This window comes from Rhea americana, unplaced genomic scaffold (assembly GCF_003343005.1).
Source record: "Rhea americana isolate MKP2758 unplaced genomic scaffold, rheAme1 scaffold_271, whole genome shotgun sequence".
Lineage (NCBI taxonomy): Eukaryota > Metazoa > Chordata > Aves > Rheiformes > Rheidae > Rhea > Rhea americana.
In genome coordinates, this window is record NW_028186392.1 from 933,688 (window position 1) to 956,958 (window position 23,271).

Sequence of the window (23,271 nt, forward strand, 5' to 3'; positions counted from 1 at the left end):
TAACTAAAAGTAGTATAGTCTTTCCAAAAGCAGAGGATTTTTGAATAGCAATGAAACTAGTTCTGTTTTACCTAAACTGCTTTCTGAACTAATTTTACACATCCCTTTCTGAAAGGCTTTAACAACTGGGGGCAAATACAGTTTAGATATATGATGTGTTAACCCATTTAAGAGTAATAGTAAATGATAATAGTTAAGAATAATAGTAAATATTGAAAGTGTTCACATCTTAATGTGGATGGTGCTTACAGGATTCTCTAACTCAGTTGTATAGGTGAGAGTCAAACTTCTCTAGAGAAACATTCTATGTTTAAAAGTGTTTGTTTTATATATTTGTGAGACAAATTTGTGAAAGTTTTTATTTAGTTATACATTTATATGTAATTATAATTAAATTGTTTTTTATTAATTGATCTAAAATAAAGGCTTAAAATTTGGTCAAACTTTTGACCATCTGAGACTCTCTTATCGCCTAAGGAAGACTCAGCCTATGATGTCTGAAAGCTTGTGTACTTTCTTGGACTTGTAATTATCAGTTCAAGAAAAATACTGTTTCTGCATATGTATCTTTAGATCATCAGGGTTACAAAATAGCCCATATACGCATCTTCTTGTTTTGTTCAGGATGMACATACTGAGTGCTTGTATAAATGTTTTCCTCAAGATGTCAGGGCTAGGAGATGCTACTGACAATGGGTGGGACCCAGCTGCTCCTGGGAGGGGGCCGGTGGGTTTCATGAAGAGTGCTTTGGAGAAGTTCAGTGGGGGATTGAGGTGAAGTAGAAGCTGCAGTAGAAGCGTCAGCTGAGTTATTTCTTACTGAGGAACTCACGGTTGTGTTGAAGGTGTCTGTGGCGGTCTTACACCACGCAGCGCTTCGCCGGTGTAGCTGTGGGCSGCGCGCGGCGGGAAATGGCGGTTGGCCGTTGGCGGAGCACGCGCCCGTTACCAAGCGACCGAGGCAAACGGCCCGCCCGGGCGCYGCGCCGCCATGGCGGGGCAGCTGCGGCCCGTCTACGAGGGGAGGTTCACTGACAGGTTTCCGCAGCTCTCGGCCGTGAGTGCCCGTCTCTGCCCGTTCCTACGCCCTCCTGGGGCCGCGGCCTCGCCATGGGCTTAGGGAGGAGGTTGGAGTAAGGGGCAGCTTATGTGGTGGGCTGGCTGTGCTCCATACAGCTCTGCCTTTCTCCTCAGATAAAGGGGATTGCTCCTTTTTGTTAAAACGAGCACAATTGGGCAGCGTTTCCTGCAAGGTGTCAGAACCCCATATGACAAGTTCCGCTACTGGTAATGGGTTGGGCTATGTCTTACTTCTTGATTGTATTGTTTAGGCAGGAAARTTGGTTCCAACTGGTGATACTGCTGCAAGTTGCCTCACTGAGGTTTTACCCAGGGTAAGTTTGTTTTTCAGGTGCTTGTTGTGATTATTATTATTATTTTTTTTAAGGCAGTAGTATTACTGGTTTTAGACAGGCCCTACATGAGAATAATCTGACTGTTACTTCTAGGTTGCACTGTCATTAAAAAAAAATAAAAGATGAAATCTAAATTATTTTTTCCCATCTCTTCACTTTACTAATGTTAGCGTTTTCTTCTTATGCTACTAGCTCTTGTCACATGAGATCAAATAAAGTAGCTGGTGTGGTTGCAAAATGCTTCTGTGAGTTCTGTTTCACCTTGCATGTATTACAAAATTCACCATGCCTGCCTGGAAAGGACCAAATAGAATAGTTCTCTCTGATTCTGGAAGTGTTATTGGGAATTATTATTCCTTCTGATGGAGGGCATTTTTCTTTATCAAGGATGCCCTATCAGCTTCTCGTTGGCCTTGAGGACCCTGCAGAACTGGAGGGTAGTGAGTACACAAACACCACTTAAATAGCAACACTGCCTTTAATTGGGTAATTACAGAGAAAAGAAAYGACCCTGGTTAAAATAACTTATGAAACTGTCCCACTGATAGTGGAATTGTTGTGAATTAGCTTAAGTGTTGGTAAATGTAATGTCTGCTTTTCGTGAAGACAGTTATGTGTTATCCATCTTAAAGATGAGACTAGAAAGATGAAACTTAAGCAGCTCTCTGACCACTAATGTTGCTGGTTTGATAAGACTCAGTTATGTTGACTTTGTGTTTAAAACATCAGGATCTGCAATAACTTAAGCACATGATGCTGCCTGAAACATCTATTTTATTTGTATGCATATTAAATCATGCTGAAATAGGTGAAGTATGTTCTGTTTTAATTAATACTTTGTGAACATGTGGAGTAAATTTGTTTTTCTTTGCTTTATAGCCGATTACTCCACTTATTGTGAGAAAATTTCGGAATACAACAAATCCAGCTCCTGGTGTTGAGAGAATATTCTATGGCAGAGCAGATGATCCTGATACGGCAACTCACTTGACACATGGCATTGGTTCATGTTCTTCGCTTGCTGTAAGAATGCGAATCTCTCACTTTTGTTTAATAATGGACCTCTTAAGAATGTACTTAATAAATGCAGCTGATTTCTTCATGGTCAGGGATAAACGTACATAACTGAGTGACTTCTGCTGCAGCATATCACTGCTGTTGAGGCTTATCTGAATTTTGAGGTCAGTTCATGGRATTTAATTAACATGCTTGAAATAGGAAAAAAAGTTCAGTGACTTTTATGAAATAACTTTCTCAGTGCTGACTAAATTATTCATTTCATTTGATATTTAAACCAGTGGACTTCTTCTCATACAAGTTTTGCTGCTTTCTCCTTAACTGAATACAATGATAAAAACCTATTTAGCAATCTAGCAAGAGAGCAGTCATCTAAGAACATGATTGTAATGCAATAGCATTATTGTGTTTGTTTCTTGCTTTTGTGTTGAAAATGATTTTGTTAGTGAAATAGTGATATTTTGAACATGTCAGACTATTTTGGATGTATTTTTTACTTCAGAAGTGATTTTTGTGAGATGTAATCAAGCAGCTGAAGAGCTCATTAGTGTGATTTAGAGATTTGAATAATAATCGTGATAATAAATTATGTAAGTAAAACATACTTTTATGATGTATTTCATTAGCTGTGCTTGTAAATTAGTCATTTTCAATTTTACATATGAAGAAACTGAGGCCAGGAGGTGTTCAGGGCTCCGGACTACRGGTGTAATCTTCAGTTTGAAATACCTAAGACCTAATATTTGAGGATGTTGAGTAGGACATTTATTAGGCCTATTCAAAATGAAAAAAATCCCACGRGTTGTTTCTACCTCTTCAGAAGTTTTGTGCTGAATGGATTGTTCAGTTTAGCTTGTACTGTCGAGGACTGTTTTACATTGTATTATTGACTAAATATTAACTGGAGGAAGAGTTGGAATGTTGGTGRGTTCCCTAAGCACAGATTATAGGGTGATTGTATTTGCTACAATGTTTTTTTTTCAACATTTCTTTTATATAACATTTATCAAGAGACATAATAAACCCTCTCTAGGGTTCCCATTTTGATGGGTAGCCTGAAAAATCTTATTTTAGAAGATCAGGATAACATGTTTTGACATTTTTGAAGCTTATCATTTTATTTTTTGAGGTCTTTTTTTTCCCTGAAATTGATCTAACTTTACAAACAATTTCTATTAACCCAAGCCCAGTGAATACACCAATAAAACATTTTGTTCCAACCTAGTTCTAAACTTTGAGCACTCCCTCAAGAGTCCTTTCTGTTGATATGCCTTTTTAGGATGCAATACTAGTGTATGTCTTAAAATACTTTAAATTGTGTGTTAGTGTAATTGGGCATAGGTGTTAAAAAACATGTTTTCTAACCACTGGACAAGAGATGTTTTTAATAATAAAGACCATGAGACTTCATTCCGAAGATAACTATAGTCATATTTACACTTTAGTTTTAATTATAATTTGTCTGTAGTTTCTAATACACACTAAGAGCAGAAGGGCAAATGTCTCAAATTTTATAAATTAATGAGTGGAAAAAAACATTGAGAAGAAAGGTTCTGTCTCACAATATTTAAGTTAGCTGGAGATTTAGCATAGCATTGATTGTTAGAGGCATTATCTCACATTACAGTTTTGTTTTGCAACTCGATGAAGAAGATTGTGCCAGTCTAATCTAAGATCTCATTAGAATACTTTAATATTGTCACACCTTTTGTTCTTGTGTGCATGTGTGAGGGAATATCCATACTGATGCATAAATGAATAAAATTTGCTCTGTTTTCTGCCTCTTGTGTTGCTTGTGACATCTTTAGGCAGCCTTGCTGATAAATCCACTTCCTAAAACTAATTTTCAACAAAAAATACAAGACCAAAAAGAAGCAATCTACTTCAGCAATCGTCAGGCAGCCTTGGGCAGATCCCATGATCAAACTYCTATGTTACCCACGGGCTTGGATGTAACTAATACCACATTTGGGAGAACAGTCATCCGAGGTAGGAAAATTTAATATTAAAACACATTGCTCCTAAACATAAAATAATCTGTGGTTCAACGTTTAGTGTATACTCTATGCTTCTAACAATTTCAATTTAATAGAAATTTATTCTTACAGCAGTTACTGACAGGCATGAATTGGTAATAAAAATACACAAGTATTTTTGGTATGATGAATAAACAGGCGACTGAGAGCATTTTGTCACCAGTACGGCTTTTAACTGCACTCTGAATCTGTCTTCATAAACTTGCCTGAAGAACTGTTCAAGTAGCTGATGCCTTCCTTTTCCTGACTATTTCAGTAGGTCTAATAAAAGTTACTACCTTGACCAGGGAATGTTGCCTTTACAGATTGGTTAAAAATGTGATTTGCACCATTTAGCTCCCCTGCAATGCTTATGTTCATCTCAGTTTCTAAGATTTTTKCCCAAGTCACATGTCACCATGCTGTAAGATTCCTTTTGCTTGACTAGAATTTTGGTAATAAATATACTTCCACAGTATTAGCATCTTCTCTAATAAAGTACCATAAAAAAAACAAAACAAAACAAAACATAATTGTTCTTCACTTTTCAGATGTGTCAGGTGGAGAACTTATAAATCCACCAAAAACTTTTGAGGAAGTGGATAAAGAAGCCAGAGAAGGACATGATCTGTACATCATCTCACACAATGATTATTATGTGGGTAAGTTCAAGAGCTAATAAATAACCACATAAAAGACCTAATGTCAATAAAATGTTTCTAATGTGTTTCTTTGTCTTCAAAACATATTGCAAAATAAGTTCTAGTAGTACAGTAATAAAAAGCAGTAACTTTTATCTCTATCAAAAAAAAAAAGTAATATTCAAAAGCTATCTGGATAGGGTCCTGGGCAATGTACTTTAGGTGGCCCTGCTTGAGCAAGGGGATTAGACTAGATGATATTTCACAGTCCCTTCCAACTTTAACCATTTTGTGATTTGGTAGAAAAAAAAAATTCTTACATGCAACTGAAAGAACATGACCTGTTTCCAGARCGCAGAATTTCAGGCTGCTGGCTGATTCTCTGGAACTCAGGATCCTGCTTGTCCCACAGCTATGGCCACTGCGCTTCCAGCCCAAGTGTTTTACCTCCACTTCTKCTGACTTTGTGGGCTGTACTTGCATGAGTAGCCTGCTCATGTTACTGGTTACTCTCGGCTGGTTACTCTTTATCTTGTAGGTCTAGACAGGAACAAAGTGACAAATAATACCCTGAAATGCAGCACACATTACTGTTAAAGTCAGTTCTGTTTTTCTCCAGTTCCATTGCTTTTACTTACACTATGAGACTTAAATTAACTAGTCTATAAAATCAGTATAATAATAATAAAATTGGCCATTGTAGTTATAGCAGCGATTTTGTAGGTTTTGGACAAACATGTAGAGAAACTGCCAAACAGATTTTTCAGTCGAGTAATGTAAGKTTCGTTGGGTTGCAGTTGCGGAGAAGTGAAACCAAAGTACCGTGTTCTCTCAGTACTAAATTCTGCAAGAACAGAATGTTTCAGTATTCATATAAATTGTGTRAACTTATAATTTAATTTGTCCCCCCATTTATCGTGAGGCATTTTAGTGGAATTGTTTACTCTATATTTCCATCTCCTTCACAATTCCAGTCTACAAGACCATGGAGATGCCAAAACAAAAACAGATAAGCTGAGCAGTGGGAACACAAACTTATTTAATATTRTTGTTCAAAACTGTGGCATATAGTTGAAAAAAAAAATTAAAGTTCTATGTTGCAGCGCAGCCAGAGGAAGCCTTTATTAGAAAGCAGTGAGTAATGTTTTCTTGGAAGTTCTAATTGCTGTTCTTCTCAGAAGCAGATTGAAAGAGCAGCAAAAAAAAAAAAAAAAGTAGGATTTTTTTTCTTGTTGACAAGAAACAAATGCTTAGAGTTCACTTGTACAGAGCACTTAGGCGATGTCCTTGCATGTGAARCTTCATTTTACAGGTGAGATGGGGAAGTAATAGATTCACAAATAAGTAATCTTGTTTATTGGGCAATATCTTGTTTACAGTGAAGTCAATGGCAACATTTCCATTGCATCCATCATAGCAAGATTGTATCTGAAAATGCTGCATGTTAAAGTTTTTTTTTTATTTCAATATCTTTTTAACAAGCAATAAATTGAATGTATATGTTTTTACATATGTACGTACGTACAGACCTAATAAAGTGATTTGTTTGCATGACCCTCATTACTTAGCGTACCTGATATTTTTTGCATTAATTCAATTGGGCTTGTCTTTAGCCTTTACTCAGACATAAAAGAAGGCACAACTTTACACCTCAAGCAGTTTTTGCCTTTTGCCTTCACTTTTGACAAGGACATTAAAACTAACTGCTTGATAAGCACRGAATACACAATTAGCTATCTTATTTAATTTAAAAGTGTTGTTAATTATTTATTTGTTTTTATTTCTTCATTATTTCTTCTGAAGAATAAAGATAACTTATTTTAGTACATTTTTCTTGTTGAGTTTTTTATAGGCAGAAATACTTCTTTTTCCACAGGGGAAGCRATAAATAGAAAATATGACTCGCCAAATTTCAATAGATCTTGTGTTTTTGGAGAAGAAACACCTCACTTTGAAGATGGACGAAATGTATCCAGATCCTTAATTTGGCTCATGGATCTACAGTCGTAAGTTATAAGTAACTTATTAATTAGTGGTGTGAGTTTTAAAAAATGTGTTCGTATTTGACTGTAATTTTACATCTTGTAATCCTGTCTAATTTGTTAGCTATATTGCATAGAATAGAAAATACAAGTAGTAACTTTCAAAATAATTTATCCAAATCAATTCTGCCATAGTATGATAGCACGGTACTTAGCATTGCTTTAGCATTGCTTCAAGACATCTTTGATTTGGAAACAGTGAGATTTTTTGATTACTGAATTTTTGCTCGTCTTGTAAAGAAATTGCTGTTTTCTTMTAACTTACAATAATACTACTGAACAATTACACATGAGAATTATTTTCCAACTTTGTAGAAAGAAGGCAGCAAAAATTGTATCCAAACGAAGTGATGATTTCAAAGAAAAGTTTCAGCCTCAGCTTGGAAAAGTCCTTGATCCGTAAGTAAACAAAGATAYCTTCCAAGAACAAATTCACTCAGGCCATTTGCCGAGCCTTAATTACCCTGTGGTAATTACCCTGTCTGGGATGGACAATATAACTGAGTGCTCAAACTCAGTGCTTTTTCAACGCTCTACTTAACAGAGAAGGACTTCCTGCTTTCACTGAATAGGCCAGTTTGTATGGAAGTTACCAGTGAAGCCTGTACTGTGGCTGTGTTGTGAAACTGTCTTGCTGTTAAAAAGATCTGTATCTGAACTGATCAGATTTCCACCAATGCAAGCAGGCCTAGTGCAGCTGAAGTGATGGCCAGTGAAGGTCTGCATCATGGATTCACARTCTGTGTACTGGGGAAATCAAAATCTATGGGAGGAGAAAGATTACAATCTTCCTTTTAATTCTTCAGTTTTCCAGATTAAGTGATTCATGTACAGGCAGAAGATAGGAAGAATGAATTCTTTATCACAGCATAAGTTATTGAAAGTAATCATTTTATATAGCATTTACAGAGTAAGAAAAGACTTTAATCTTTCATTTTGAGAAGATTTGGATGATGTCCTTCAATAAATTACTGCCATTTTTAAGAAATCTTGGAAACTGAAGCCTCAATACAATAAACTGTGTAAAGTGCATAACCTAAACCTGTGATTATGTGCTTTACTAAACAAAGTACTAGTTATATAGCTTAGGAATTTTTCTTTTCTTTTTTATTTTAAACATTTGTTTCTGTTTTTGCAGTTAGGAAAATTTGAAATAACTGAAATGTTTAGACTATTGATTTAGTGACTTGACCATTTTATCTTCTCTGGGACTAATTTTGTTGATTTTTTTCTTCCATTACCTATAGTCTCACTTGAATAGTTCCATGGAAAAAGCCATATAATGGAAATTGTATTATTATCTAGTATCATGCATTAATATCAATTGAACTGCTTATTCCTGAAGCATCACGACAATACTTCAAGTGGTCAGGAACAGCTTTTTAAGGTTGTAAAACAGTGTTTATGAAGAGCTACAGCAGTCCTAAAGTACTGTGTGGTCAGGATCCAGCTGTGCTACTAAGCTGGGTTTCCTGATACACAAAGACTGTCTAGTCTGTACAGATGCATGAGATTTCTGCAAAATTGTGTCCAGAGACTCATAAACAGCATTATTGCCTTTGGTAGCAAAGTTTGAGTTTAATCTCAGAATCACTCTTAAGTGACTCTGGAGAATTATGCCCACAGTACCTGTAGGGAGAGAACGTAAATGTGAGCTATTTTCTCCCTTCTCTTTCCCTATAGGCTAGCTTATTTTGAACTAGAGTTACAGTGTGAGCAACATAAAACAATGTGATCAGTCGGGAAATCTAGGTTGCAAGCTATCTAGCACTATTATTACAGTATAGATAAAAGATAATTTCATTTTATTTTGGTGAACTTTACATTATCTACTTTCCACCTGTAACATGAAAATGATCATAAGGGGAAATGCACATGATAGTCTTTAGGTGCCTGTGTTCTCATCTCTCTGGTTTTATCTTCTTCTGGAAGAAAGAGTACTGACATTCTTAATTTTGATGGAGGTTTGTGATTCATATAGCAAGGTTTTAAGAAGGCAGTTAAAACAAATACTGKATCTTTATATAGCATCTTTTTTTGAATTAAGACATAAATGAAGAAATTATTTATATAAAAAGTTCTAAAGAAACAGTTCTTAATGTCACCATTAGCATTTTAATTTTCTGGTTAATAAAGCAAGGCCAAGTTTTGCAGATTGGTATTGGCTTRGTTGCTGTTTTAGTAGGCATAATATTGCACATGAAAAGAGAAATGTGATTAAATTTTCCACCTTAGCCAAAAGTAGGTTATTTTAAGACTTCAGTTGGAGATCTGATTTGGCCTAGACATTCTACTGTTTCACAAGTATGTTATAAGGATTTTCCTCACTCATTTCTGTTGATTTTCGTAGAAAAACAATTTATTTAAGCAATAGAAGTTCTCCTTTCAATAATTCTAAATATTCAAAGAGTTATGTTTACATTTAGCTGTATTATACTATCATCAGCAAATCTTTTAAATGGRTTCATAAAAGAGTATTTTTCTATAATGACTACTTTGATTAAAGCAAACAACTGATGAACAAATTCCAGATGAAATCCGTGCATTCAGAGGAKCTCCTATGCGTATCTTTCCAAATGGTATAGTAGAAGATCATATGTATTTTTTTGAATAATAAGATAATTTTTATTTTGTCTACTAACATTTTTAACATTTAACATCTAACAACATTTTTAACAAAAAAATCTGTTCTTTGACAGTATAGCAGAAACTATGAATGTTCCCCCAGGCCATACATTTGGAATGTTACTCCGTCCAGATGAATATGGTAAGTCTTGTTGCAGGATAAAACCTTATCTTGTTGACGACACTATTCTTAAGTATTTAGTATCAGTAGTACAGAATATATATTTTCCTTAAATGCTTACCTTCAAAGAGGCAAGGTACACAAATTTAGCCGAGTAATATTAAATTTTTGGAAGTACAATTCCAGAAGAAAGGAAGCTACTAATGAAAAGAAATGAATGTCAAAATAAAGAAGCTGCARTTTTGGGATATTCAGAACTTCTTCTTTTAAGGCCTCACTGTCTGAGTATAAACAAAATGGGAAATGGAGAAGAAGGTGGTGTCAGCRTGGGAAACTCATATTGATGTTTAAATAGCAATATTAAAGTGGCTATTTAAATCATTTTTTTACACAATGATTTTTTTTGTGCTTTAGTAAAAAGAGTATAAATGGTAACAAACAATAGATAAGAAAATTAAAAAGTTATTGAAAAAGGAAACTGCTAACAATTTGAAAGCAAGTATGAAACAATTGTTTAAATGTGGAAAAACTAAGTCTAAAGAATCTGGAAAGTCCTTTGGATGAGTATTGGCATGATTAAGAAAGAAACTTACAGGCATTTCTGTGAATGTAATTGATGTCTGTGTTCATGTCCAGTTTTTCTCTGAACTGGTTCTTTTTTGTTAAGAAAACTAAGATGTAATAAGTAGTCAAAAGTAAAGAGAAATTGGGATAGTTGCATTTTTAAGTGCAGAAGCAGTCTGTCACAAGGTCCAAGTGACAGGTAACCAAGCATTCAGAAAAAAAAAGGAGGGTAATTACATAGTTCTAGTAAAAATTACTATATTGTAAAATTGTGGAAAGGCATATGTTATAACTGATCTAATATATAGGAAAAGAAGTTGAAAAATGTACTTTGATTTTCCACTACTCTCTAGATTCTGAAAGGAATATATAGAGGATATTAATTGTTGTGTGGTAAATAGCTAACTTATTGAAGGTAACAGAAAATAGATGAGTAATGACTAATTTTCATTATGGAAATACTTGAAAGATAGTCGCTCAGATAGTCATGTATTAGAGTTGATGGTATTTTAATACTTAAATGACTGGGCAATGTGGTGAATAGACAGTAAAAAAATATCAGCAGCTGAAATTTATTTACATTAATAAAGAGCAGAGAAGGCTAAAATTTTGCTTGAACTTCTGTAGGTGCTTTACTGTGTAGAGTAAGAAAGTTAAATATGTTAAATGTGTAGCTATTTTTGTCTTATATAGTACATCAGAAGGAACTGAACAGACTAAGTGAAAAGGAGGCATAATTACAGAGGAAATTCTTTATGAATAAATAGAAAATAATATATTGAAATTTCAATTTGAAAGAGATTAGTTGAGCTACTCCTACTTGTCTAAATTAAATTTTTACACTTTAGAAAGTGACCTCAGTGTAACTGTGGGCACAGGAATGAAAATGGTAGCTCAGTGTGCCACAATGTTTRAAAAATACTAATAATGCAAGGATTTATAGCAAATAGAGTATAACACAAAAAATAGTGCACTGTCTTTTTAGAAATCAATAGTATATAATTATCTGAAATACTTTATTGACTTTMCAGATGGCTCTTAAAAGTATTCTGAAACATGGCAGGCTGGAAGTAGYAGATTGAGGGGAAAAAAAGAACCTAGATTATTAATTACCTGGACATCAAGTAATTCTTAGTGCTCTCAGTTTTTAAAAGTAGTGGATAGATTTGTGAAGCTATTTTAAGATAGTTCAAAATTTTTAGTATGACTTGCATGTGATAGAGAAATCATCATGTGGACCGTTAGCTCTTTCARTCAGATGGCCCTATCACATGTTCTGAAATTCGGTATCTCTAAGATGAGGTTCTCCTCAGGACTGGAAGTCACTTTTGAAAASATGCATTTTCTGTATATGTGAAAGTAATTGAAGGAGTATTTATTTTCATAGGAGTTGGTGATCTTCTTCACTGTAGGGTTCCTAGTGAATTCCTCCGTGGTAAAGACAGAGGGAGAGCTATCCTAACTGCAGTGCGGCAAAATTTAAAGAAAGCCAACTACCACAATTTTGACACATTACTGGAAGCATTCAGGCATTATGATAAGGTTAGTGCTTTGAAAAAATATAAATGTAAAAGAATTTGTGACATTCACCTTCCTGAACTGCAGAGATAGAGGCATGAAGAAATGCAATCATATGAAGTAAATATACATGGAAAATATATGGCAATTTCATAGTTATGAGTTTAATATACAATCATGTATTCTGGGTGATCACAATGCTAATTAAAACTCTGCTCTTAACATAGAGATTGACCTTGCATTTCATTTTTTCTTTTTATGTAAATGTTCTTTCTATATATTTTTGCCTTTGTCTTCTGTTTTTTTTTCATATGCCTCTGAAAATATAAAAATTTTAGAGTAGAGGAGCTGGCAAAAAATGCTTTTTATCATAAACTACACTGCTGCCCTCTGCCAAAATCCCAAGCAAAGGTGTCACCCCTACTTCTGCACAAAAAAAAAAATCTAAAAAACAACCAAGAAACTTTTAGAACTAGTTAAGATTGCTGCATTTGAATACTTGACACAAAATAACAAGCATATACCTTAGTATCTAGCAAAACTAGTATACAGGTCAGATCATTTGCTACAGTGATAACTCAGTCTTTTTAAGGCTAACAGCCTTCTAAAAACTAGTTTCTCAAATTTCTGCTTAACAAATGGTTAGCTACTGCAAAAGCCTTTCACAGTAGTATTTGGAAAGATGGATGACTTAGGCCCYTTTTGACWCTGTACAGACAGAAAGATTGTAAATTTGTAGAACTGAGTAGCATTTTAKAGTGACACAAACATAGGGACAAAGATATTTTACAGATCTGTGATTTTCTTCACATCCTGATGTTAAGGTATTTCTTTGAAAGAAGGTATGGTGTGYATTTCACTGAGTTAATTAGGATGCAGAAGAACTGCAATTAATTGTCTGTACAGTAGAAAACTGTTTGCTTTCTGGGCCAATACAAATTTGTAAGAATACCATGAGGCAAGATTTTTGTTTAAAAACTACAAAAAAATCACGGTAGTTAAATTACTTGTAAGCATCTTTCACAGTTAAAAATACTATTTTTAAAAATACTTGATTTCAAAACTGACTAGGAGATTGGTCTTAAAAGATTAGCGTTATGCAGATTTCAGACTCTTCTGTCAATTTCCAAAATAACAGCAAGCAAGAGTCAAGAGCAAGTAGGAATAATTGCAGTGTTTTTTGCCCCTCAAAATTTAGTGTTAGTTTTTTCTTAATAGCAAAATGGTTTAAGAGATTATGTTCATATTTTCTTCTAAACTGTACTTATTGACTGAGGAGTCAAACTTGAAAAATATTATTTTTTTTTCAGAGAGAGAGGAAAAAAGGAATTATAATTGGCATTTTATATATAACCTTAATTATAATGCATATAGAATGACATACGGCTTGCTTACAAAAGAGATCTTGGTGTTACCTCAATATTTATGATTAGATTGTTATCTTGTCACAATACACAGTCACATGATCTTTGTTTGAATCTCAAGTTGCTGTATTATTTTAGATGAAAATTATTCATTGATACTTTAGTATTCAGATTTTGAATTTCTAAATTACTTAGGGTATTTTTTTTAATAGCAGTGCTACTTTTCTGAAATGGTATGGCTGACTTGTATGTATGTTTGTGTGTATGTATAAAATGTGTGTGTATGTGTTTCGTTTTCACTGAACGCTTCTATATTTTTACAGTGATTCTTTTACCAACCATTTTATTTGTAATAGAATGGTGATGGGATGATAGACAAAGATGACCTGCAAAAGTCCTGCTTTCAGCTTAATCTGAATATAGATGCTGAGCTCCTGGATGCCTTATTTGACTATTGTGATTTGGACAAAGATGGTCTAATTAACTATTTGGAATTTGCAAACTTCCTGAACTGGAAAGACAAAATGGCTGTTAAAGAGTTTGAAGAAAAAATAATTACAAAAGGTAGGTGATTGAGTACAGGGGAAGTTGTGGAGATGATCTTGTTCCTACCATGGCTACTGAAAGGACCCTGTTGAAGCAGACTAGGTACTCCTTTAGAAGATTCAGGGAGTACATCTAGTCCTTGCATGCCAACAGTATACTAAGACGTAGAAGACCCTATGAGATACAAATATACTTCGGACCACTGTGTGTGAGTTCTGTGCGGCATTTTGAGAGTGCCACATAAATCAGAAGAAAGTAAGAATCTCCTAGAACCATTATAAAACATGCAGTTTAATTATGTTATCCACTTTATAGTTTTTCAAGGATTTAAGCAAAATACTTTTTACCTCTTAGTTCGTAGTATGCTGGTAATAAATCCTGGCTATTTGATAACTTTCACATCTTGTAGGGATAAAAACAGATACTTCTGCACCTACTTTGCCTGAAGACAAAAAGGCAAATGATGAACCACTGTTGAAGCAGGAAGATCTTGTGTTAAAAGAACCAGGAAGCTCAGAAAAGACACCAAAAACACTTACAAGACCGGCAGATCATGTGTTTGCAAATTATCAGACAACTTCCTCTCAGTATAATGCTGTAGTTGGTGGTCTTCCAACAACCTGTAAGTACAGTGAGCTATACTTGTAAGCATTATTTAAGACAAAATCAGAAACAAGTTTGAGAAATACTAATAAAGGTACTAAAGTAGWACAATACAATAATAATTAAATTTATCTCATAATCTAGATTTGTTTAGGATTGTGCTGTGGAAGGTGGCATAACGTGGAGGTTCGGCATGGTTAATCATTCAGAATTTGAAAATTAACCGAGATGTCTTTGAGAAATAAAGTTTTTCACTTTAGAATAACAAGATCTCTTTGAATCACCCCAAAATAATTTTAGTTGGAACTACTGGCTACGTACTGCAAGATTCCTGCAAGGTTTACTATTCTCATGCTTCATGGTATAGCTGAGGCTAGGAAATGTAAAAATACGAAAAAAGGAGGAAGAAAATGATAGAAATTTGTATTGAGTGTATTTGAGGCAAAATATCGAGTTAACTCTTACTAAACAAACGTGTTATCTTCTCTGGTTCGGAGTCATACAGCCATACTGCTCCCATTTCTGTAGCTGTATCTTTATATAAAGGCTTTCTCTATGTTGGTTGTTGGTTGATCTCCACAGATTATCCAGTGTGTGGTGTTCCAACCATTCGTTCAGATATTCCTGCTCCTCGAATTCGCCGCATTAGTGACAGAGCTAATTACGGTGATGAAGGCAATGCTTATGCATTATTGTGTCCTTCTGTCTTCAGTCAAAAAGGAGTGTATGAAAGAGACTTTTTCAAAACAAGACCAAAGGCAGAGGTATAGTACATTTCTTCAGAGTATTCTTCCAAGATAAGTGTAATCTCTGTAGCCATATGGGAGTGGAAGGTTACATTGTCAAATAAACAGGTTGTAAAATTCATTCTTGAAACATTACCATCTTTCCTTACCTCCATTCAGCTATCTCAAAAATATTTATTCTTCAAGTTCCAGTTCATAAAGGTGACAATTACTCACTTCATTGAGATCTGATTTAACAAAACTCTCAGGCTTTGCTAATCGCAGTATAGCACTACATGAAAAGAGTAGAGGTTACTTGATGACAGAACATGCTTTTACAAATGGAAGGATACTTACAATAAAGTCTGCAAGTGTAGGTCTTGATTTAGCAGAGTACTTAAACACCCCTCTGAAATGCTGAATTTGGGGCCATAGGATCCCACTGTGACCTGGAATATAATAGAGGATATATGGAGTCACAAACCAATGCTGTGCCCTCTTACAAGTCGACCTGGTTTTATTTCTGAAGAAAAAGATAGCRTGTAAGACTGCAGAGGCTTACTTGGGGATGCTACTCTTCTTCCATCTGATATCTTTGAGGGTCACTCCTACACTGTTAACTTACAGCCCTCCCACATAAGTTCTTAAACAAATACTGTTTGCTCTTCGTAATCTTTTCCTGGTTTGCTGCTTTATGCCTTTTCTAATGAAGCAACATAAAATCAAGAAATCATTTTATTACCTGAAACATGATTTATGAAACAAAACTAACAAAACATGAAATCCTAATCTAAAATGAAAAAAGAAGCCTGAACTACCTCTCTTACCCTACTAGTTATTTCATTGTATTAAATATTTAGTAATTTTTAGTCATGGATCTTTAACTTCAACRTGTGTTTTACAAAAAGAATTGTTGCTAATTAGTGGCTGGGCATGTTAAAAGATTTGATTTCATGTTCTGTACATATCCATGAAACATAGCTTGTCAGAATGTCTCAGAATGTACGTGAGCATTTGCGATTTTATAACCTAGCTCTGCAGAAGGAAATCCATGCACGCAAAATATAGCTAGCAGTAAATAAAATTTGTGCTTTGTTGAGAAGGCCGTTATACCTGTCGAGCGCTATATAGAACTGTTTTCTGAAGTTATAATATGGCCTGAAATGTCATACTCCATTGTAAACTCTACAGGGTATTAGAATTCTGTACAGAACCACCTCAGTGTGCGTAAATCACCCTGTACTCACGTAATATATTGTTTCAGTGTTTTAGCAGTGGTCTTYGATTTATTTCGATATGGAGCATTAATATTTTCAAACAGGTAATAGCTAACTAAATTATTATTTGAACACCTAGGGTCACATCATACTGTCAGGTTTTGAATAGGTCTGTAGAAATGAACGAGAAGTCTGACTAAAATTCAGTTTCATGATGTGGCACTCCATGATACAAAAGAGCAAAATAGTGCAGAGTATTACCACTCATAAAAAGACTACGAGTTATAGCACTGCTGAAATTATGCTCACTGAGCTTCTAATTCAGGAAGGCAACTTCCCAGAGGAGTTGGTTTATATTAAACATATACTCTAGTGCATCCTGAACTGAAGCTGCAAGGTCCTTTTAGTGTCTCTTTTCTTCTCTGGAATTCGTCTCAGTCCACTAAAGAAGTAAGTCATCTAACTCAGAAATAACTAGCATAAACTCATTTTTAAAGCTGCAGATTTGCTGTGCTGAGGATCATGCCTTTATTCATACACAAGATGGATTTAGAGGAGGATGAAACGAGGTTGATTTAATTGTGTTAAAGATGTTACTTTGCCAGAGCATGAAAAAGCATGCAAAAAATCTTCAGAGCATAGAAACGACACACATGCACACAAAAGATAGAACTAAAGTCAAACACTTACTAATGTTAACAAATGCACAAATAGAAAATGTCAAATGTCAATATTCTTCTAAAACATTCTAACAAGTCAACAACTCGGAACCAAGAATGCAATGGGAATCATTCTTATGAGAAAATATAGCGGGGGAGGGGGATTCTACTTCATTCCATTGGTGTAAAACTTTCTTACTGTCTAGCAGGACTCAAAGTTAGTGTAAACTRTTTCATTTTGGTCACTTCACACGTTTATATGTAACAATTGAGAATCTAYTCTGTAGTATTTTCACTGTGAAATACAGTAGTATATTCTGATTTATATTGATAACTGAAAACAGTAAAAAATATAATGGATAAACAGGATTTGGCTTAGCTTTTCAAAAATGTTTACTTTTTCCTGAATCTTCCATGTTTGATTTTTTTTTAATGTTGAAGTTGTTTCAMTATTACTCTATTAAGTAAAGACAGTTTTGTTATCGCAGCTTTCATTTGGATAAGATTTGGATGTACTCAAGAGGGAACTTCTTTGGTTAAGGATGTCAGGATTTGGTCTAGAGTTTATATTTAAAAATGAAAAATATTCTTTAGCAAATAGAGATTTTTAGTACACGTAAAAGCCAGACTCTGAAAAAGTTTAAAGAAAACACTCACCAAAATGTTTGTGTTGTATTATCTTGTAGATTGAGCAAATTCTCCGCAACGCTGGTGTGAGCATTTCAGATGAAAGCTTTGAAGAAATATGGAAGCAAGCCTGTAGGAAACATGAGAAGGGAGAGGTTTGTGTAGAAAGCATCAGGAATGTATTGGATGAGATACATGCATCACGCACATAACCCAGTAGCTARCTGTAGTCTTGCAGCATGGCACTTCTCTACACAAACATCAGTTACAATTTCAGTGCTGAATGCAATAAATATTTTAAATACGATGTATTTACAAAATTGGAATTCACTACTTATTGTCTTTCTTAACAGTGGGTTGACTACAAATATATATGAATGTTTCTACCACCACTAAGTTAGTAGGAACTGATACCGCTAGGAATAAAAGTAGGATACACTGTGTTAGTAAATAGAATTCAACTATTTATTCCATATTATTTATTGTTTTTACAGTATTTTTAACTCTAAATCATTATATTTTGAGCACGGACACTTACATTTTGGAATTTAWTTTTTTTTCTTACAAACAGGAAGACATTTCTGAAAGTTCTTAAAATAAGTGTTAGTTACACAAGATGTCTTAAAGATTATTATTATTATAGAGTGGTGCCTAGCTTTACTCTTAATGTTCCAGAATTCCTTACCTGCAAATGGTAGTTATTAGGTCTGGTTATGATAAGTTATTTGATACTTTTAAAGGTCTGTGACAAGGTGGGAATACTAGGAAAAGTGTGTAGTCATGGGTTGGAATTTAAAATGGTGTTGTGAAATAGACTCTGTAAGAATCAATCCATTAAAAAGTGCAAAAATGAACACCCAGTTTTATGGCAGAGGGTTCAAATGCTGTTTGTCACCTTATGGCTATTAGGTAGTATTACTTAACATTCACAACTGAGGAAAAAAATGAATATTTAGAAGTACATGTCATATTAGATAAATTATAGGCTAGATAAAGTCAGAGAAGTTTCAGAGAGCTTTCAGGTAGCTGACCGTTCACCAGTGATCAGTACTATTTTTTGAGGGGTGRTATTCATAGACAATGAAGATTTGAACATTGTTATGGAAATCTCAATGCGTGTATGAAGTAAAATAATAATAAATACTGGAATGCAAATAGTACTATAATATAAAGCCATGAATTCGTATGTACATTCTTCATCTCTTGGGATGACAAAAGTGGAAACTGTTTGGTATTGGCGGTGAGAATGATTACTTTTAGATTTTTCAAATTAGTTTGAAAGAAAAATCCTAGTCTAATATAATTTTAACYTGCAGAATTGCAGGAAAGATACTGCTTCCTTACCTGTTGGTGCTTCTGGTACCTTAGTAAGATTTAAAAGATTAGACAATGTCTCCAGCCAAAAGGTTTGCTGAGTTCTACAGTGTAAGTAATGATGGTGTGTATCTTAAATATTAGGAATGCTTTTGTAATGATGGTTTAAAATTATATTGTAATGCTTTTCTGACTTGGCACTCGTGATTTTTAAGATTCCTCTTTTGTTCTGATGATTTTCTAGGAGCTTGTATTTTACTGACTTGTTGTGCAAGATCCACAAGCCAGGACCCTTTTGTATAGCATAAAGTGCTGAGACAGGGAATTCTGGAAGTTTGAGGACAAAGGATTCAGTGACTCATCTTTATTTATTAGTGTAGCATTAATAGTAGCTGATTATATCAAATAGGAAGAATTTACTTTCCAGTTATCTCCTGGGAGACAGTGTTGTAAATGTTGCTTTTTGAAGGCAACTTGTTTCCTTCTGTGAATGAAAATTGTTCTGCACTGTTGTCTTGCATCCTTCTGTATGTACACTGACAAGCATGCAGGAAGCAGATTGTGACTATCCCAAGTGAAATCATGACAGAATGATGAATGAACTATTAATTTCAATTGAGTTTTCTGTGTCAGGATTTCACTATCTCAGTGAAATTCTCTAAAGCTGTTATTCTGCTCATGTAAGTTGGGAGGGAAGAATCCTTTACCTTTTGTTGTTCACTTCAAAAAATGCGGACAGAATTAGTCGTATAAAAATTTCAATTGAAAGAAAAAAAATAGTATTTCTTATGTRAAAGGCTTAAGCTCACTTCAATTCTTAATGCAGGGCAAAATGAAAAAAAATCAGATTTGCATATTCATAGAAGAAAATTGTTGTGTTTATGCAGCAGCTGAAAATTGTGTACAATTTTTTATTCTACAGTAGAGATGCCCGCTTTCATTCCTTTGCTTCTAGTAGAGCCTTCTCCTTTATCAGTGAAATGGAATTAGTATGCTCCTTTGGAAATCTGCTAAATAAATCCAGAATAAAAAAAGAGTGATAAATTCTTATTTAGCTTTTTGCTGATATGTTTCTAACCACATTTTTTTTTTTTTTTTTTGAGATTGGATTTGAAATGAACTGGAAGTGCTGTTTACCTAACCTTCTTATGTCTCCTGAAGCTTTATGGGGTTAAGCACTGAACAGACCTGTAAATTCTACTTGTTGGTGCTTGTTTTGTATCATGATATACATGAGGCCCCTAAAAGATCTAATCACTGTGACACACAACCAATGAATTGTGTGGAATTTCCTAATCCTTCAATTTTTTTGTTTGTTTGTTTGTTTCCTTTTGTTAATGGCCTTAGGCACAGAGAGTCTGTGTGTCAATTTTTATTTTTATATATATATATATATATATTTATATTTATATTTATATATATATATATTTTTTTTATTTCGTAGCATGTATGCAATCAATGATATATCTGTAGGTTTTAGAGCTGGAAATTGTGTTCCATGATTTTTGTGATTCTCTTCCTATCAGTTTGGAATATATGAAGTTAAAAAGTTTCATTTCCTCTATATTGCAGTGTGATTGTCTTTTATCTGARTATAAATAAAATTATTAGATGCCTTTATCTAAGCATAGATACCTAACCAGAACAGCACATTAGCTTTCACTAGCCTGTGTGGCRTATCTAAGAAAATCTTTTCCAGAAAAGATTAGAAAAACAACCTCCACTGTGACTCAGATGTCATATATTCTATAAACAAATTCATGTATTGTGTGGATTTACACTGTGAACAGTTACGTTACAAAATCATACAGAGTATAGATATGTAGACTCATACTTCATAGGCAAAACTACTAAATACCAAATCCTGAAAAAGATAAATGTTTTGGTTTAAAAAAAAAGATGCTGAATCTGTTGAGACAAGTTAATTCCTGACATAATTCCATAGGGATGCAAAAGACATATTTTCTTCCCAGAACTTTCTTAAAAGTAGATAGTTTTAAGATAGTTTTAAGATACTTGTAAGATACAGCATACTCAGATGTTAGTGCACTTTTTCTATTTCTCCACTCATTTTATTTCTGTTTCACTACTGAGATTATTTCAGAGACAAGCATATTAAATAACTTATGTACTTCTAATTGGTTCTGTCAAGTTAATGGAACTTATATTAAGTTTTAGAGCAGATGTGTTGGTTTCCAGGGACAGAGTGGAAAGGTAGTTAAAATATGTTTCTATTTGCTAAAGTTGTTGATTTTTGCCAAATATGTGGTGTCTCTGAGCAGACTGGARTATATGGAGAATATGTAGATCCTGAGTCCATGTTCCTGTAATGCTTGCTTTTCTACAGAGGAAGAGGCCATCATTTTCATGCCAAAAAAGCCATGCCAGGGATTCTGACTTTCATTTCTTGAAAATACTTATCTGTTAATAATAATTAAAAAACTGCTGAAGATTTTGAAGATTTAAGTGGAGAAAACAGGAAATCTTAATTGTAAAATTACCTGTTATTACTAATTTTATACTTCTCTTAATATCTAGAATGTGAATATTAGCATAGAGAAGCTTACAGATGATGTGTTTGATTGTGCAGTGATTGTACTGTGTAAAGCAGCTGTTGCTCTAATGGAAAAATTCCTCTATGCAGTGACATGTTTTAGACATTTCTGATGGGAAGATCCAGCCCAGTATGTTCAATAGAAATGTATGTAATATAAGTAGGTGTAAAACTTGCCTTGATATTATTACTACATAACATCAATATTTCTTACTGGGAAGAAAAATCTTTTATATTTTTAAGTTAAAATTATGGAGAATTGCAAGTTTTCAGTGGTTTACTTGGCTCAAGTGAATATCCTAGCCCTGATTCTTGTTCTCAGTAGTGAATGGCCAATTTTTGTTGTTGTTTTCTTAAACAACTATACATGACTATTTGAGTTTTAAATAAAAGGCTAATGACCCTTTATGATGARAAATACATTTTAAGTGGATGTGTAAACAGAAAATGAAGTGTTGGGGTGCAGTGTCCAGAAATATGATTTAAACCTTTGTCTTGTCAACAAGAKACAAGTAGGTAGGATGTTTTTGGAATGGCTTATTATCACTTCAGTGGCTAACTCGTTGTGTTTGCCATTAGGAAATATATGTTTGGTAAGTGGTTATTTGCATTTGACAGTTTATCACTGAGTACCACCTGCCATCCTAGGTATCACCTTGCTGGATCGCCAGAATACTTTTCTAACAAATGKTATGATTTTAGGCATGCCAAAGAACTACTTGGATAAAGCATGGATTACTTGAAGTGGGATCTATATATTTTTATTACTCTTTATACTAATTTTGAAAATACCAACATAGGTTATGCAAACCTGTAGGAAGGATTTTGGCTACTTTGATCAAGATTAATTTGCAGGTGGAAAGGTAGTTAAAATATGTTACTATTTGCTAAAGTTGTTGATTTTTGCCAAATATGTGGTATCTCTGAGCAGACTGGAGTATATGGAGAATATGTAGATCCTGAGTCCATTGTAGATCCTGAGTCCACGTTCCTGTAACTTCCAAATAGCTTGTCATAAGCATGGAAAAGATATATTCCTCAGGACAAAAGTATAAGTGATTATGTGCTAAAATTATATTTTAGGAGATTAGGTGATAAATTCTGTTAATATCAAAATAGTAAATCTCTGGGATAGGGATACTGTGAATATTTTCAAAGCTCATTCCTTGTTTCAGTGCCTACATGTAAATGAAGGTGCCAAAAAGGAGACCTGATCTGAAAAAAGAGGACATGAGATCGATGAAAAATTTTGTGCATCTTTCACAAATTACATATTTCCTCCTCTAATAACAGAGATTGCATAGTCTGTGTCTTAAAATAAATTTGGGCTTGTGCTGCTTACTAGGTAAGATTTCACCACACATAGTCAGAGTCAAAACCAGGCCATCTGAGAAGCTGAAGGGCCCTCACTTGTAGAAATAGCTTTTCTATAAGCTTTGAAATTTTCTGCAGATCATAGACGATGTCTGGTATTTTGCATCTGGTTGGATCTGAGATGGAACAAAGAGCTGGAATAAGAGTGGAAGAACTTTCAAATGACACCAATTAATCTTTGAACAATTTTGTTTTGCCAGCAGCCTTCGACAGACTGTAAAAGGAGACGTGCAATTTCATAGTAATACTTCACTAAAAATATTTTCCTTTGCTAAGCACAAAGACTGAATATATAACAAAACTTAGGGCTACTTTTTGCTAMTGAGCATA

The 23,271-nt window shown here is 34.2% G+C and overlaps 1 protein-coding gene across 1 annotated transcript; it reads left to right on the forward strand.

Moving 5' to 3' along the window:
• The first annotated feature begins 991 nt into the window (after window positions 1-991).
• Window positions 992-17,911, forward strand: EFHB (EF-hand domain family member B). The gene is made up of 13 exons (XM_085308247.1): window positions 992-1,057; window positions 1,332-1,394; window positions 2,295-2,438; window positions 4,241-4,421; window positions 4,999-5,109; window positions 6,965-7,094; window positions 7,446-7,529; window positions 9,830-9,897; window positions 11,828-11,982; window positions 13,679-13,886; window positions 14,278-14,490; window positions 15,054-15,235; window positions 17,759-17,911. Exons 1-13 carry the CDS (start codon window positions 992-994, stop codon window positions 17,909-17,911), a joined length of 1,758 nt encoding a protein of 585 aa, XP_085164373.1.
• Window positions 17,912-23,271: the final 5,360 nt, after the last annotated feature.